The sequence below is a fragment of the Myotis lucifugus genome, unplaced genomic scaffold (assembly GCF_000147115.1).
Source record: "Myotis lucifugus unplaced genomic scaffold, Myoluc2.0 scaffold_6, whole genome shotgun sequence".
Taxonomy (NCBI): Eukaryota; Metazoa; Chordata; class Mammalia; order Chiroptera; family Vespertilionidae; genus Myotis; species Myotis lucifugus.
Genome location: NW_005871054.1, coordinates 2,473,832 through 2,487,432, shown reverse-complemented (window position 1 = coordinate 2,487,432; position 13,601 = coordinate 2,473,832). Strand labels below are relative to the sequence as shown.

The following is a 13,601-nucleotide window of genomic DNA, read 5'->3' as shown; positions in this document are numbered from 1 at the left end:
CTGGCGGCGCGGCGCCGGCGTGACGTGCAGGCTGCCCGCCGCCCGCCCGATGACGGGACTGCACCGGGGACTTCTGGGCTTGCAGGGGATGTCGGCCTCCGACGCTGGGGGTCGGAGGTCGGGTGGGGGCCGCGGCGGGGCGAACTCCTGTGTGGTAGAAAGGACCACCCTCTATTTTAAAGGCGCGCGTTGGGACACCCCTACCTCCCACTTCCGGGTCCTCGGCTGTGAGGTCCCTTCACTGGAGGTGTAGTTCGCTCCTGGATTGCTCCCTACCGCTTTGGGCTGAGCCGGGTTTTGTCAGGCCGTGTATTTTTTATTTTATTTTATTCATTTTGAAAGGGAATCGGAGGAGAGAGATTTGAGATGTGCGTCTGGTTTCCTTTGCGTGAAGTGTTAGGGCTGGTTGTCTCCTGCTGATTGATACTGAATGGCAGTTATAGATTAAAATACACCCTCGTTCAATGCTAGAGAATCTTAAAAGTTTTGGAGCTGTGATTGCCTGCCCGATCAGGACTGCTTCACTAGTCGATACAACGCCCTCGTTTTGCACTAGTTTTTACTGCATAACATAGACACTGGTTCTCGGAGTCATTTTAATGACGATCATTCAGTCCCGCCCAGTGCTAATCCCGTTACACCCTCTAGCGCTTTTAATCCTCACAACAATCCTGTGAAATAACTTCCTTTTATTCTGCTCTCCCTTCCCTCATCTAAAGCCTGAGAATTTTGCCTTTTTAAAAAAAATATTCTTTATTGATTTCAGAGAGGAAAGGAGAGAGAGATAGATGGAAGCCCTGCATGCCCCCTTCTGGGGGTCCTGGGTAACCCAGGCATGTGCCCAGAGCCAGGCATGCATATGCCGGGATGGGGAATCCAAACGTGACCTTCCGGTTCATAGGCACTGAGCCACACCTACTGGGCATCATTTCACATTCTTTTTTTTTCTTTTTAAATATATTTTATTGATTTTTTACAGAGAGGAAGGGAGAGGGATAGAGAGTGAGAAACATCGATCAGCTGCCTCCTGCACACCCCCTACTGGGGATGTACCCGCAACCAAGGTACATGCCCTTGACCGGAATCGAACCTTGGACCCTTCAGTCTGCAAGCCGACGCTCTATCCACTGAGCCAAGCCAGTTAGGGCTCATTTCACATTCTTAATATCAGGAATCTCTATTCTCCAACCTAAGTGCCACTGCCTTAGACCCACATGATCATCTATTTCATTACTGTGATGGTCTAGCTTTTGGCTTTTCCTGCTCCTCCAGTTTGTTTTCCACAAACTCAAATGGGATGTTATTACTGCCCTACTTAAAACCTTCAGTAACTCCTCAACAACCAAGTATAAATGTCCGCTTTATGTGTAAAATACCCATTTCTCTGACCCAGGTCCTGTTTACCTTTTCAGGTTTATAACTTTGGGCTCCTGGTCCACTTTTGCTACTGTAGGGCAGGAAAGGATTTTTTTTTTTAATCCTCACCAGAGGATATTTTTTCCATTGATTTTTAGGGAGAGTGGAAGAGAGAGGGAAAGACAGAGAAACATCAATGTGAGAGAAACACATGATTGCCTCCTGCACGAGCCCTGGGCCTGCAACCAAGGTATGTGCCCTTGGCTGGAATTGAACCCGGGATCCTTTGGTCCTGTATCCACTGAGCCAAACCGGCTAGGGCAGGAAAAGATCTTTTCTTCTACCTTCTTGGATTCTTGACTGGCGCTCTGTCACAAGAGACATTAACAAGAGAAAAGCACACATATTTATTTAGTATAAGTTTTATGTGACATGGGAACCTTGGTGAGGAAATGAACACCTGAAAAGTGGTTAAACCTGAGCGTTTTATGCTAGATTTGATGAGTGGAAAGTTGTGGGAAAATATGATAGTGTGGTAGGCAGTTAGACAGAATGAGCAGAGCAAGGACCATGGGCCAAGTTCAGAAGGTCACCAGGGTGGAGGTGCCTAGTAATGAGCAAAACTGGGAAAACAAGGACCTCGACCCTAGGGTAATCCTTCCTCCCCTAGCAAGTGGCTGATCATTTGGTTTAGACCCCCTGAACTTTCATATCCTGGTCATGCAGCTCAGACCCTCCCCTGACCTTTCCTCCCCTGGTATGTTGGTAGTCATGTAGTAGACTCCCTAGAGGAGGAACAAGGGGCTGAAGAGTGGCCTCATGCAAATCCCATCTGGGCCCTTGCACAACCACTCTCTTAAGCATTAACTCCTGGAGATAACATCTAGGCCTCAGTTGTGTTTCAGCTCTAGCCGCCCCCCCCCCCCAAAAAAAAACAAAACAGCAAAATCAGATAAGTGTTGCCATGGCTGACATCAGAACCAGCTACATTGACTAATGACCCCCTGCACTGGTGCCAATCAATCAGTGGAGACAACCCTGAAAGGACACACCCGGAAAATTGATGAATAGTCTCTTGAGATCCTCTCCAGGGACCTCCTTAAAATCCTCACCCTTAAAAACCCTTACGATGGCCTGGCTGGTGTGGCTCAGTGGTTGAACATCAACCTATGAACCTGGATGTGACAGACTGATTTCTGGTCAGGGCACATGCCCGGGTTTCGGTCTCAACTCCCAGTAAGGGGCGTACAAAAGAGACGACCAATGATTCGCTTCATTGATGTTTCTCTCTCTGTCTCTCTCTCCCTTCCTCTCTGAAATCAATAAAAAATATGCATATATTTTTAAAAGCCTTTAGGATGGAGGACCAAGGGCTCTCTCCCTTTCAGGCAAGCCAGCACCTTTCCCAGTCACCCTTCTCTCTCCTAAGCTCTAAGGATCCCTTCTTTTGGCTCTATAATTTGTTTTCTGAACCCATTTCTTCTACAGATCACTTCTACCTCTGTGGCTTTCTAAATAAACTTTTGCTTATAGTTTGAGTGTTGGCTCTGGATTTTTTCGTAGAATTCAAGTACTGAGGTTGCTGAACTGAGGTCCAGTCTGACTTCACTTAACATCTAGTACACTATTTCACTGCCAACAATAGGACAAGGATATGAGTTAAAAATAGTAATCTGGAAAAACTTAGCAAGGCCTGTTCATTCAGATTCCTCTTGGCATTCCTCATCTTTGGAGATAAGAATGCTCTGGGTATAGAAAGGGTACCTCTCACATGAGGATCTTATGACCTGCTTTAAGGGAGAAGGGAGAGGTCAGAGAGTTCTCGCACCTGTCATTTCCCAAATTTTGTTTCTTGTGTTCCTTCAAATATTCAATATGCCATAGTGCCATATTTTGGGGTAGTGTGTTCTGAACCCCATCATTACACTATGAGATTCATACTGTGCCTTAACACACTACTGATTTTAATGCCTCCAAACACAGGGACACGCTATTTCCGCTGCAACATGTTGAGCTACTTGTTGGCTTGCAACCTCAGGAGTTTCCTGGGTGAAATCTGAAACCAGGACCCACTTTCCCCCTTCCCCCTCCCACAAGGAGAGTAGGAAGAGACCGAAGAAGGAAGCAGCCACTCCAGATAGGTAGGTGGTAGTTTTAATAAGCAAAGGAACTTAATGAGGCTTGTCTTGGGGGGAGGGGGAGTCACAAGACAAGTACATCTCTACACCTGCCCACCAGAATCTTAGTGTATATAAAGGCCTTATCTGGGCTCAGTCATTGTTCAGATGATCTCAACACCTTACTCTCAAGGCAATGTCCTTGGAGTGGCTCCTATTGTGGAAATTGTAAGCAGAACATACATTCCAAGGATAGGGAAAGGAGTGATTGCCCTGGTCCAGCTCTAATTCAACCAGTGCTCATGTCCTCTCAATCACCTCCTCCAACACTATTCACCATTAAGCCTCTATTTGACCCCCTGAAGCTGAGTTAATTTTTTCTTTCTTCAACCACCAAATCTGATAGTTGTTTCTAGGTTCTAACAACGCTTAGTTCATTGCATTTTAATCATTTGTTTATGTATACATTTGAGATGCCTATGGAAAATGAGTAACTCAAAGTGGTGGCTTAGAAATCCAATTTTTGTACCATTTTCAGCCAAAGAGGAAAGAAAGGTGTCAGGAAGACAAGTGATGGGGAAATGACCAGGAACTGCAAGATAAACATGAGTAAGGTTTGTTATGCAGAGTTAAATGAAGGCCTTTTCTTTTGATAAGGGTTTAAAGTTGTCTCCTGGGATTGACTTTTGTTCTTGGTAGGCAGAGCAGGTGGGACACCTTTGAAAATTTATGTCCTGCTTTTAGACAAATAGGAGGGCATAGAGCTTTTCTTGTATCTGCTTCTTCTCAGTTCCTTCAACTAAAAAATAATTCCATATCAGAGTGTCATTTTAGGGTGACATATTCTGCTAACCTTTATTTACTTATTATTTTTCCTTACCAGAATGTAAGATTTTAGGGCAGACTGTCTTATTTGATTCTGTATGCTGTGGAACCTAACAGAATGATTGGCCCAAAGTTCTCAACTAATATCTGTTGAGTAGCTGGTTGAGTGGAGAGTGAATGGTAATTAAAATAGAAATGAAAAAGGAGGAGTAGAGACAGGGAACAGGGCGAGTCTATTGCAAAACTTTGGAGCCCCTGTGTTTGCACATTATTTTGGTCCACATTTTAAATTTTAATGTTTTCAGATATAGAAAACCTTATTAAAAAACACGTATTTCTGCCCTGGCCGGTTTGGCTCAGTGGATAGAGCGTTGGCCTGCTGACTGAAGGGTCCCGGGTTCGACTCTGGTCAAGGGCACATGCCCGGGGTGCAGGCTTGATCCCCAGTGGGAGGTGTGCAGGAGGCAGTCGATTGATGGTTCTCATCATTGATGTTTCTATCTCTCTCTCCCTCTCCCTTCCTCTCTGAAATCTATTAAAAAATACATTTAAAAAACAAAACATGCATTTCTGGCCTGGGACCAAACAGCCTGTGAACTATAAAAAGGTAATTGAATAGGAGAAGCTACCAGTTTTTAATGGAACGTTAAATGGAAACGTATTTGGCAACAATGAAAGGGAAACCTGTTTACCAGGTGAGCAGCTATTAGGTGCTCATCCTTTCTCTTTGCCCCAAGGCTTCAGGTTTTTTTCTTTGCTGTTGCCTCACCGTAAACAATCCTTTCAATAGGCCTATGCCCAGGTTTGTTGTCTGTGAAACAGGTTTTGAGGTTTAATAAAACTTTGTGCTCTGATCCTCTTGTTACAAATGCATTCTGAAAATGCGGCTGTGACCAACCTCGAACAGTTACATTGGCAATAGCAGCCCCTGGTGGCACAGGATGATTTTATTTTAGTGATCACTGGTGTTTTGGAATTTGCTGTAGGCTCAGACAGGCAGTGATATGTTCATGTATTACATACATTGGAATAGGAGTTAGATGATGATAGTGATATACAGGATTGCCTCCCCACCCCCCTGCTTGTAAAAGAGTAATCTATTTCCTATGAGGCTTAATTAGAACTGGGAGTACTGAGAAGGGGTTCTTAGGACAAGTGTAAAACTAGGAGGTCTATAAAACACTTCAGAGGGTTAAATTAACCTCTAGATGTTGTAAGCTACATTTGGTGTAGATTTGCATTTTGAGGGGAAAGTATCTTAGGCTTCTATCAGATTCTGAAAGCATCTAATATTATCAAAAGAACACGTTCTTTTAAATAAAAGAAGTTTCACTTTAGGATAACTATTTTATGTTTCATTATATAACTTAGTTTCACTTTAGGATAACTATTTTATGTTTCATTATATAACTTAAAACAATTTTAAATATATATATCTTTATTAATTTTTGGGAGAGTGGTAGACAGATAAAAACATTGATGAGAGAAATGTCACCGATCGGCTGCCTCCTGCACATCCCCTACTGGGGATGGAACCTGCAACCTGGGCATGTGCCCTGACCAGGAATTGAACCGTGACCTCCTGATTCATGGGCTGACACTTAACCACTGAGTGACAAAGGCTGGGCTCACTATATAACTTTTTATTACAATGGTATTACATGTACACTGTAGATGCTTAGAAAAATCAGATAACCAGACAGAAGAAAATATGCCCTTCTTTCTCTGAAATCAATAGAAACATATTTTAAAAATGTTTGACCAAATATAGCTGACTCATTTTTTAAAAAAAAGATATTTTTATTGATTTCAGAGAGGAATGAAGAGGGAGAGAGAGAGAGAGAGAGAGAGAGAAACATCAGTGATGAGAGAGCCACTGACAGCTGCCTCCTGGAAGCCCCACACCCTGCTTTAGGGGAAGAAATATCTTATATCTTTTCTATTATAAAGAATGCCTCTTGACTTTAGGTAAACACTGGATAAACATTAATTATAGCAGTCTAGAGTAGTGATTTATTTAAATAATGCTTTTATGGATTTTTATAAAGAGAGGAATGGAGAGGGAGTGAGAGATACAAACATTGATAAGAGAGAAACATCAATCGGCTGCTACCTGCACACCTCCTTCTGGGGATTGAGCCTGCAACCTGGGCATGTGCCCTGACCAGGAATCTCCCAGTTCATAGTTCGATGCTCAACCACACCAACAGAGGTATTTCAATTTTCACAATAACAGAGGAGGACTGACTCAGGCTGTATAGGGGATATTCATGTAGGTGAAAATCTACCTGTTTGTTATTGTCTGAACCTCAAGTCTAACTCCATCATAAATATAAATACAGTGCGTTGTTAGTATGACTTTAAAATACATGGAACATTCTTGGTTTGCAATTACTAGGTAAAGTAAGAGAAGAATGTTTTTTATTCTGAATTTTACGAACCATTGTTCACATTTCAGACCAAGTTAACAGTGGCAACATCTCTCTCTCTTTCTTTTTCTTTCTCTCTCTGTAGTCACCAATACAGCATACTGTTAGGTCGCCGAAGGAGAAACGTGTGACCTAACACATACCTGTATTTATATTTTTGGAAGTCACAGGTGGTTCTACATACAGATCCAGGCATCGGGCTACTTCTTAGTCACCTAGTGTAGTTGTGCCCAAATACACATTGAAAAACATATATTATAATTTCCTTTAATTTAATTTAATTTATTTATTTTGAAAATTTCTTTATTGGTTAAGGTATTACAAATGTGTCCTCATCCCCCCATTAACCCCCAACCTCCCCCTCCCCACTCATGCTCTCATCCCCCTGTTGTCCATGTCCATTGGTTTGGCTTATATGCATGCATACAAGTCCTTTGGTTGATCTCTTCCCCTTGCCCCCACCCTCCCCTACTTTCCCTCTGGGGATTGATAGTCTGATCGCTAATTCTCTGTCTTTGGATCTGTCCCTGTTCATCAGTCTATGTAGTTCTCTATATTCCACAAATGAGTGAGATCATGTGGTATTTATCTTTCTCTGACTGGCTAATTTCACTTAGCATAATGCTCTGCAGTTCCATCCATGCTGTTGCAAATGGCAAGAGTTCTTTCTTTTTTACCGCAGCGTAGTATTCCATTGTGTAGATGTACCACAGTTTTTTAATCCACTCATCTGCTGATGGGCACTTAGGCTGTTTCCAAATCTTAGCTATGGTGAACTGTGCTGCTATGAACATAGGGGTGCATATATCCTTTCTGATTGGTGTTTCTGGTTTCTTGGGATATATTCCTAGAAGTGGGATCACTGGGTCAAATGGGAGTTCCATTTTTAGTTTTTTGAGGAAACTCCATACTGTTTTCCACAGTGGCTGCACGAGTCTGCATTCCCACCAGCAGTGCAGAAGGGTTCCTTTTTCTCTACATCCTCTCCAACACTTGTTGTTTGTTGATTTGTTGATGATAGCCATTCTGGCAGGTGTGAGATGATACTGCATTGTTGTTTTGATTTGCATCTCTCGTATAATTAGTGACTTTGAGCATGTTTTCATGTGTCTTTTGGCCTTCTGTATGTCATCTTTCGAAAAGTGTCTATCTAGGTCCGTTGCCCATTTTTTTTTAAAGTTTTTTTTTTAAAATATATTTTATTGATTTTTTACAGAGAGGAAAGAGAGGGATAGAGAGTTAGAAACATCGATGAGAGAGAAACATCGATCAGCTGCCTCCTGCACACCCCCTACTGGGGATGTGCCTGCAACCAAGGTACATGCCCTTGACCGGAATCGAACCTGGGACTCTTGAGTCCGCAGACTGACTCTCTATCCACTGAGCCAAACCGGTTAGGGCACCGTTGCCCATTTTTTGATTGGATTGTTTATCTTCCTATTGTTAAGTTGCATGAGTTCCCTGTAAATGTCCTTTTATTTTTATTCTAAATTACAATTAGGCTTTTATACTGATTTTTAAATTGAGATATAATTCACATACTGTGAAAGATCCCTTAAAGTGTACAATTCAGTGGATTTTATTATATTCACAAAGTTGCATAATCATAACCACTACCTACTAGTATAATTCTAATCTAGAACATTTTCATCACCTCCCTAAAAGAAATCCAGTACCCATTAATGTCATTCTCCCTTTCTCTAGTCTCTGGCAACCATTGAACTACTTTCTGTCCGTATGGATTTGCCTATTCTGGACATTTCATATAATTGCTATCATTTTGTGTCTGTCTTCTTTTACTTAGCATGTTTTATTTTTATTTTATTTTATTTATTTTTTTGTTAATCCTCACTTGAGGATATTTTTCCATTGATTTTTTAGAGAGAGTTGAAGAGAGAGGGAAAAACAAAGAGAAACATTGCTGTGAGAGAAACACATGGATTGGTTGCTTCCAGCAGGAGCCTCAACCAGAGCCACAGTGCGGGGAGGAGCCTGCAACCAAAGTACCTGCCCTTGACCCGAATTTTTCAGAACAGGGACCCTTTGGTCCACAGGCCGAGGCTCTATCCACTGAACCAAAGTGGCTAGGGCTACTTAGCATGTTTTAAAGGTGCATCCATGTTGTCGCACCTATCAGTATGGCGTTCCTTTTATTTTATTTTATTTTAAAAAAATATATTTTATTCATTTTTTACAGAGAAGAAGGGAGAGGGAAGGGAGAGGGATAGAGAGTTAGAAACATTGATGAGAGAGAAACATCGATCAGCTGTCTCCTGCACACTCTCCACTGGGTATGTGCCTGCAACCAAGGTACATGCCCTTGGCCGGAATCGAACCTGGGACCCTTCAGTCCGCAGGCCGACGCTCTATCCACTGAGCCAAACCGGTTAGGGCTTTTATTTTATTTTTGATTTTATTTTTGGGTGTTCCTTTTTATGAGTGAACAATATATGGAATTTTTGAAATTATATGGGTAGATAACTATATTATCATGCATGTCATTTCAGGACAGTAAAGATGTTGACAAAATATTTATTATGGAAAGGAGCATTGGATCAGAGGCACTGATCTAGCTGGAAAGATTAATGACATAAAAAGGCAAGTAACAGTCCAAGCAAAGGCATTGTTATCAGGGGATAGTTAAATTTTCTTGGACAGGTAAGGATTAGGCAGAGATTAGATCTGAGTGATAGATTCTATTCAGTTAGTAGACTGGTAAGGTCTGGAATGAGATGCAGCCACCCAAAAGTTAAACTGACACTTTCATAGGATGCAACCCTATCTCAAGTGATCGCCAAGTGTTCTTTCCTCTGCATGGGCCCTGCAGTGATGAAGGAAATCCGCGGAAGCAAGATGATCCTTCTGGAACTGAATGGACTGCAAAACTCTAAGGCAGCGGTTCTCAACCTGTGGGTTGCGACACCTTTGGGTGTCCAACGACCCTTTTACAGGGGTCACCTAAGACCATCGGAAAACACATATATAATTACATATTGTTTTGTGATTAATCACTATGCTTTAATTATGTTCAATTTGTAACAATGAAAATACATCCTGCATATCAGATATTTACATTACAATTCATAACAGTAGTAAAATTACAGTTATGAAGTAGCAACGAAAATAATTTTATGGTTGGGGGGTCACCACAACATGAGGAACTGTATTAAAGGGTCGCGGCATTAGGAAGGTTGATAACCACTGCTCTAAGGGGATGGGTTTTGCAGAGCAGAGCTGGCCACTGCCATCACGGGCTCCTCCTGGAACTTGGCTCCCAAACCCACCGCGCGCCCCCCGCCCGCCCCCTCGCCCCGCCCCCGCTCCCACCTCCGCTCCCGCCTGCGCCTGCGCCTCCGCCCCTCCTCCGCGGGGGCTATTTGGGCCCGTCCAGGCCGCCGTCCACGCGGGCCTGCGCTCAGCTGTTGGGGGGCGGGGCCTCGATGACAATGGCGGGCGAACTGGAGAGTTGCAAGTCCCTGAGCGGGCTGCTGAGCGGCCTGGCCCAGAAGGACTTCCACGGGCACCCGGGCGTGACCGAGGAGCTGCTGCGGAGCCAGCTCTACCCCGAGGTGCCCCCCGAGGAGTTCCGGCCTTTTCTCGCGAAGATGCGGGGGATTCTTAAGGTACCGCTGCTCCCTGCAGCCTCGCCTCAGAGCCCAGCCCCTCTCCCCCCTTCAGACTCGTCCCCCCAGCCTCCCTCCGCGCCCCCCAAGCTGGAAAGGCTTTCCTCTTCGGACTTCTCCGTGGGCGCGGGCTCCGTCGTCTCCTCTCGCTCCTGAAGGGCGACCCCTTTCTGCTCAGGCCCCAGCCCCTCAGTGCTGACCGGCGCCCGCGGGAGGGGACGCTGGGGTTTTCTCTAGAGACACATCTCTTCTGTAGGTAACAATCTCGAGTTGTCTCGGCGGATCTGTGGGCTTCACACTTAAAAATTAAGAGCGATTACATGGTCAGGCTTCCCCGTGCGGTGGGAGTGGGGAGCGTGAACGTGAGCCGGGATTAGGGGGAGGCTGGGCCGGATTGAACCCCTGTCAGGGAGTCCACCGTGTGGCTAAGAGAGCGTATCTGCCCGGTAGAAACGTAACGAGAGCTAAGTATATACTTAAAAGTGTTCTGGTCCTGGCCGGTTTGGCCCAGTGGATAGAGCGTCGGCCTGCGGACTGAAGGGTCCCAAGTTCGATTCCGGTCAAGGGCACGTACCTTGGTTGCGGGCACAGTGGGGGTGTGCAGGAGGCAGCGGATCGATGTTTCTCTCTCATCGGTGTTTCTAACTCTCTCCCTTCCTCTCTGTAAAAAAATAAATAAAATGTATTTTTAAAAAAAGTTCTGGTAGCCACATAAATCAAGTTAAAAAAAAAAAGGTGGTTAACTGAAAAAATTTAACCCAGTATATTCAAAGTATTATCTCCTTACATGTAATCAATGTACAGTAGTGATAAGATATTTTATATTATTTTTTCACTAAGTCTGTATTTTACACTTAAAACACATATCTTTGGACCTGCCACATTTCCAATGCTCGGTAATCACATGTGGTAATGACCGCGGTCTTGGACAACACTGGTCTAGACTGAGGGCTAGTCATAGGCATGAATCTAGTGTAGAAATAAGACTGTAAAGATGATTTTTGATTTTTGTGGGCCTCCTGTGTGTTAGGAACTGTACTAGACGTTTTACATGTTATTTAATTTGTTCCTTGCAAAAACCTTTATGGTGGGCATCCGTTTTAAAGATTAGGAAACAGGCTCATGGATGGAGTCTTAAGCAGTTAGCCTAAAGTCACACTTACTTTGATGAAAGTCAATGTTAAAATTTCATCTGCTGCCCTAACCGGTTTGGCTCAGTGGATAGAGCGCCGGCCTGCGGACTGAAGGGTTCCGGGTTCGATTCCAGTCAAGAGCATGAACCTTGGTTGCGGGGCACATCCCCAGTAGGGGGTGTTCAGGAGGCAGCTAATCGATGTTTCTCTCTCATCGATGTTTCTAACTATCCCTCTCTCTTCCTCTCTGTAAAAAAATCAATAAAATATATTTTAAAAAATTTAATCTGCTATGCTTTTACATTTGTTAGTTGTGTTTCAAAACTGTTTAGCTCTGGCCGGGTGGATCATTTGGTTGGAGCGTTCTTCCTACACCAAAAGATTGCGAGTTTGATTCCTGGTCAAGGCACTAACCTAGGTTGGGGGTTCCATCCCCTATTGGGGCGTGTAGGGGAGGCAACTGATGGATATTTCTTTCTCATGGATGCTTCCCTCTCCCGCTCCCTCTCTTCTAGCCGCCCTTAATCGCCCCTTCTTCTCCCCTTTCCCTTCCTCTCTAAAAACATTATATAATATATATCTATATCTATATGTATATCTATATCTATCTATATATATCTATATACCATTTTAGAAGTTTAGAAATGCATGCAACAGCTTAGGATTGGTCTTCCTGTTTCACTTCTGCCCCCTGCAGTCTATTCTCACCACAGCTACCAGTGATCCTTTTATCCCCCAGGTTTATCTTGTCTTTATTCAAACATCTTAGCTTTCTGAATCTCTTTAGGGCAGTGGTTCTCAACCTTGGCTGCACATTAGAATCACCTGGGAATCTTTTTAAAATCCTGATTTCTGGGCCTCACTGCTTTAGGGCCCTTGCAGATGCTCTTCCATATGCCTGTAATGCTCTTCCCCCAGATATTATATGCATTGTTCACTTGCTTCATTCATTCTCTACTTAAAAGTGATTTCCTGTTAGGTCTCCCTGATCTATCCAAAGAGTCTCACCTTTCCTTCCCCACTCTTTTTACTTTGCTTTAGTTTTCTTCATATTTAGCACTACTTGAAATTATATTATGTACTTATCAGCTTGTTTATTTATTGATTTCCCTATTAGAATGTAAGTATTAAGAGGTTGGGATTTTATTTTATTTTATTTATTTATAACACCTATTATTATTTCTGGCACATAGTAGGCACTTGGTAAAAATCTATAGAATAAGTGAATGAATGGATAGTGCTTAAATGTGGAAATTTCCATTAAAATAATAAGCAAGAGAGAAAATCTATACTACTTTTATATGAGCAGAGCTGGAAGGTGTAATACTCTAAACCAGGGGTCAGCAAACTAGGGCCCAAGGAATGAATCTGGCCTGCTGCTCATTTAAAAAAAATGTTTTTATTGATTTTAGAGAGAGAGAAAGGGAGAGAGAGAGATAGAAACATCGATGCATCAATGTCGGTTGGCAGCCTCCTACACATCCCCTACTGGGGATGCAGCCCATAATCCAGGCAGTGAACCTGGGACCTCTTGGTGCATGGGTGGACGATCAACCTCTGAACCGCACTGACTGGGCCTGCTGCTCATTTTTATAAATAAAGTTTTATTGGAACATGACCTTACACTTATTCAAATAACAGAATTGAGCGGTTGTGACATAGATCTTGTGGCCTTCAAAGCCTAAAATATTTACTATCTGAACCTCTACAGAAAAATATTTGCTGACCCCTGTCTCAAACTCAAAATCTGTTTTTAAACTCATGATGTTTAATAATTGTAAACAATATAATATGTAAATTATGTTTAGAAGGTGGTTACTTGGTAAAAATCTAAAAGGTGGAAATGGGGATTATTTGCTATTACATCCTCTTGAGGGATTTCATTAACTTGTTCTGTAGGCTCATGAGACCTTTGGTAAATAAAAATGAGCTTTAATGTTTCTATAGTACTAAGTGTGTGTTCTTAGTAAGAGATTGATAGAATTTGAATTGGGAATTTTTCCACATACAGAGGATATAAAATTTATATGTTAATGTAATATAAAGTAATCTAAAATTTAGTATTATGAACCTGAGAATCAAGTAAAAACTATCAAGATATGAAAACTGGTTTAAACT

At 42.8% G+C, this 13,601-nt stretch overlaps 1 protein-coding gene across 4 annotated transcripts in view; it reads left to right on the top strand.

Annotated features, from left to right (window-relative positions):
• The first annotated feature begins 10,146 nt into the window (after positions 1 to 10,146).
• COMMD1 (copper metabolism domain containing 1) overlaps positions 10,147 to 13,601 on the top strand; it is a 72,485-nt gene continuing 69,030 nt past the window's right edge. For 3 of the 4 annotated variants that reach the window (XR_002826891.1, XM_023746466.1, XM_023746471.1), the window contains exon 1: positions 10,154 to 10,350. Coding sequence is in view for 3 of the 4 variants with exons in the window: in XM_023746466.1 (XP_023602234.1) it covers positions 10,168 to 10,350 (183 nt within the window). In the remaining variant the exon portion in view is untranslated. Of the gene's footprint in view, positions 10,351 to 13,601 lie in introns of all 4 variants that reach the window. The other variant, XM_014446932.2, reaches the window with a different exon arrangement.